General features: G+C 59.0%; 1 protein-coding gene across 1 annotated transcript in view; it reads right to left on the reverse strand.

Moving 5' to 3' along the window:
- Nucleotides 1-3,367, reverse strand: part of SDC1 (syndecan 1) — a 22,435-nt gene extending 19,068 nt beyond the window's left edge. The window contains exon 1 of the mRNA XM_077750998.1: nt 3,012-3,367. Coding sequence (XP_077607124.1) covers nt 3,012-3,077 — 66 coding nt within the window. The 5' untranslated portion in view covers nt 3,078-3,367. The remainder of the gene's footprint in view (nt 1-3,011) is intronic.
- Between the last annotated feature and the right edge of the window lie 600 nt (nt 3,368-3,967).

The raw sequence follows: 3,967 nt of genomic DNA on the forward strand, positions 1-3,967 counted from the left end.
GGGCTCTGTGCCGACAGCAGAGAGCCAATGTGGGGCTCGAACTCATGAGTCGTGAGATCATGTCCTGGGCCGAAGCCGGACACTTAATCAGCTAAGCCACCCAGGTGCCCCGGTATTCTTCTGTTAATAAAGGAAAGAAAATAAATGTTGTAGAGAGTCCTGCCCAAAGTAAGAATACTTTTGAGGTCAATATGGATTCTTAGCTCACTAAAAAAACCTGGATGCCAAGGATACCTCATTCCCAAGGGATTTCAGAATCCGAAACTCTGCAATAGGAAACATTCCTCTATAAAATACTACAAAACTCAAGCTTTTCACTAATTCTTTCCAGGCCTCCCTCCTTTCTCATCTCTCTCCCCACCAATCTCGGTTAATGAGGTTTTATTGGAACCCACCATGAGCCACAGGTAGAGACTTAAAGCAGCTCCACCCTCCCGGTGGAGCTGAAGCCAGGAGTGACATCACCTCTCAAAGGCTCTGAGCCCAGGAGGAGAGGAGGCACTTAACGCCTCCCCCAACCCCCACCCACCCCACCAGGCCTTAGGGAAATGTCTCCACTGGCCCCCATAATTAGGGCAAAAAGGGATTTTATGCCTTTCAAGAAAGAGAAAAGAGAAGGAGAGGAAAATAGCAAGTAACTATTCCAGAACAAGCAATTTTTCTGGCATGGAAGAAACAAAAGACCACAGGAAACACACACACACACACACACACACACACACAGAAAAATTTTTAGACAAACCTGTTCTTGTCTCTTGGGAGTGGTTTCAAGCAACCTTATGCCCCAGCAGCCTTCCCCTGCCCATTCAGAATCAGGTGCCCAGATCACACCCTACCTCACTGGTCCCCAGGGGGTTTCTGACCTGCTTCCCACTGGGACCAGAGTGAGCTCTGGGAGAGGACCAGATCTCTGCAACCTGTAGACACCGCCTCCTATTTTAGGCAAACCTCATTGCCTAATTTCTTTTAGCAACGGGGGAAGGGACGATGGTACTTTATGCCACCTGATGCCCCCACTTTTAACCCAACATGGACACCCACTGTAAAGAGGGAAAAGGCAGGGCTGGGAGAGAGAAAACAAATGAAACTTGATAAAAGGAAAAAAGAAAACCTAAGCTCCAAGCCAAAGTCTGACCCCAAAGCCTAGTGCTTTCAGGCTCCACTCAGCCACCCCCTCCAGGAAGCCCTCCTACCACCACATTCTAATAAGCCTCTCTCCTTCCCTCCATTCCCCCTTGAGATTCAACTGCCTCCCACCCCTCTGTAACGTGCCAAAGTTTTTGGCAACTAATAAGGCTTCTTACTGCAGTATTTGCCCTTACCCGGTACACAGGAAACTCTGGGAAACACAGTCCGCAGAGAACCTCCCATCCCACCTGCCTCCCCCATGTTAACAGGCGCTCTGGGATCCCAGCTCATAAGAATGCCAGCTTCAACCAAGGCAAGCAAAAGAACCCAAATCCGCACTCCTGATTTTGGCTGGAAATAGGTGGAGAACCCCACCTCAGCAGTCTCTGCTGAGGCCCAATCTTGGGCCGGTAGAGAGTGGAGTGGACAGGTAACCCTAGGTGGACCACCCAATTAAACCACACAGCTCCACTCTCTTCTCCAGAGTATTAACTTTGAGTCAAGGCACAATCTGAGTCCTACCAAGCTGCAACTCTACAGAGAGAAGAAGCCAGATGCGACTTCCTGGATCTGAAAGCCAGGAGTGCACTGGAGATGCAGCTCAGAAATCCCATCTGTCCCCATGGCTCCCCCAGATTTGGCACCCTTCGACCCCCACCTCCAACTCATCAGCAATGCAAGAGGCATCAGGGACTCTGTCCTTGTACTTCAAAATATAGTTCCAAACACAACAGCCGGTTGGAAAGCAGGGCGGGGGTTGGAGGGGCACTTTACAGATAAGCCTGGAAAACACCTCACCTGAGCCAGACCCTATAAAATACCCCAAAGCTCTCAATAGCTGGTAGCTTCTATTATTGTAGAGGGACCCGCTTACAGAGGGTAGGCATTGCTGAGATTTGTGCAGATGCCACATTACCCGCGGAGGACCCGGCACCCCCTCCCCCCCTCCTGCGATCCTTCCCTGCCCACGTGCCTCCCTCACCGAGAGCTGGGGAAGTCGAGCAGTCCAGATGTGGTAGAGACCGCCACTTCCGGAAGGGGAAGAGCCCCCCGCTCCGTCCACACCTCCCCTCTCCATCCCCGGGGATGGCCGCCCCAGCCCGCGGGGAGGGCTCCGGACTCCAGCAGCGGGTGTGGGGGCTGGGGGTGGACGTGGACACACAGCGGCCGGCGCTGACACCTGGCGGCCGCCCAGGTCCCGGCCCACGGCGGGGCCGGCGGGGCGGGGCGGTTCCCAGGAAAGGGTTACAGGGGCTGAGAACAAAGCGCCCCCATTGGGGAAGGCGGGCTAGCGGACGGCGGCGGGGGCGGAAGATCACTTTCTGGGGGCCCTCGGGATGCTCTTTGTCGGCCAGGTCCCTCTTCAGAGGGGACCCACCCCTCGCCAAAGGTAGATGCTGGAGTCCTACCCGAAGGCCTCCCCCAGCCAAGGACTCCACATTCGTCCCTCTTTCCCCCCAGCTCCACTGGGCGGGCCAAGGGACCCGCCTTCCCTCCGCGCGGCTCCAGCACAAAGCCAGGCCGGGGGAGGGGAACAGCCATTCCGGGGTCCACTCGCGTGGAAGCCGCAGCCCTCCCCGGCCGTGCCCAGCCCCGCTCGCACCCCTCCGCGGGCCACACAACTTCAGCAGCCCCAAAGTTGGGTTCCTTCGGGGCTCTGGTGTTCGGGAAGCAACTTCCCGGAACCTCCGGCTGCCAGCTCTGCCTGGCTCCCTTAGGGCAGCCGACGGGAAGCTGAGGACCCCACCTCCGCGGCCACCACGACCCCCGCGCAGCCCTGGCCAGGGCTCCTCTGCCAACGCGCCGACCCCACTGCTCCCAAACTTGTCTCCGCCGAAGGGACCAGGAGCCCGGGCTCGGCGGGGCCGNCCAGCCGCACTCACCGGGAGAGCCGGCTGCAGGCGCAGCGCCAGCGCGCAGAGCCAGAGCCAGAGCGCAACGCGCCTCATGCTGCCCGGACCGGCGGCGGGAGCGCTGCGGGCTGCGGGGATCGGGGTGACGCCGCGCGGCACGGACTGCGCGGGGCTCCGGGCGGGCTCCGCCGGGTCTTTGCGCGCTGCACCCTCGGGCAATGCCCCGCGCGCGGCTGTCTCTGGCGAGGGCTGCGGAATCCGCCGGCTACAGTCCGCTCTCTACCTCTGGATTCCTCTCCTCCCGGCTCGGCTCCAGCCCTCACCTCTCCCGCGGAGCTCCGCCTTATCATAAACCCACAGGCCCTTAGCTGTTGCAAAAACTAGCCCCCCACCCCCAGCTCGCNAGCTGTTGTGCCTGGCGTTTCAGCCCCGCCGCTCCCTGGTGGCGGGGTCGGGGCGCACCCCCTTCCGCCCTGCCCCAGTATATTGGAGCGCTGCCCGTGAGAGGGGCGGGAGGACCGGGCGCCGGTCTTCGACTGTGGGCGCCAATCTACAGCGCCCTCTGGGCGTGGGTACCCAGCGTCCTCCAGGTGCGTTCGACTCCCGAGAGCCTGGCGGCGACGGGAACGCTTTCCGGGCTGCGCGGGGTCTCGAGGTGACGGGGCCTCAGACCCGGCGGAGCCCTCCCCCGCCTCTGCGTCGACTGCCTGCCGAAGGGGTCCCTGCGTCCTCACTTCCCCAGGAACAGGTTCCCTCAGGCCCTCGCGTTCTACCTGCACGCCAGAAAGTGCTGGAAACGTGGGGCCTTACTTTGAACAGGGTATATGCTCAGGACGAGCTGTAAAAAAAAAAAAAAGAAAGAAAAAAAAGTTTTATGTGCCTTTCGATGAAAGACTGCCCTCTCTCTTCATGCTCTGAGCTAAAGGGAAAAATAAACGGCTTTCTTCCCAGGGCAGACCTCCTCAGGCCGGCGACCTGAGTGTTTC

Source organism: Crocuta crocuta, unplaced genomic scaffold, assembly GCF_008692635.1.
Source record: "Crocuta crocuta isolate KB4526 unplaced genomic scaffold, BGI_CrCroc_1.0 scaffold129, whole genome shotgun sequence".
NCBI classification, from domain to species: Eukaryota; Metazoa; Chordata; class Mammalia; order Carnivora; family Hyaenidae; genus Crocuta; species Crocuta crocuta.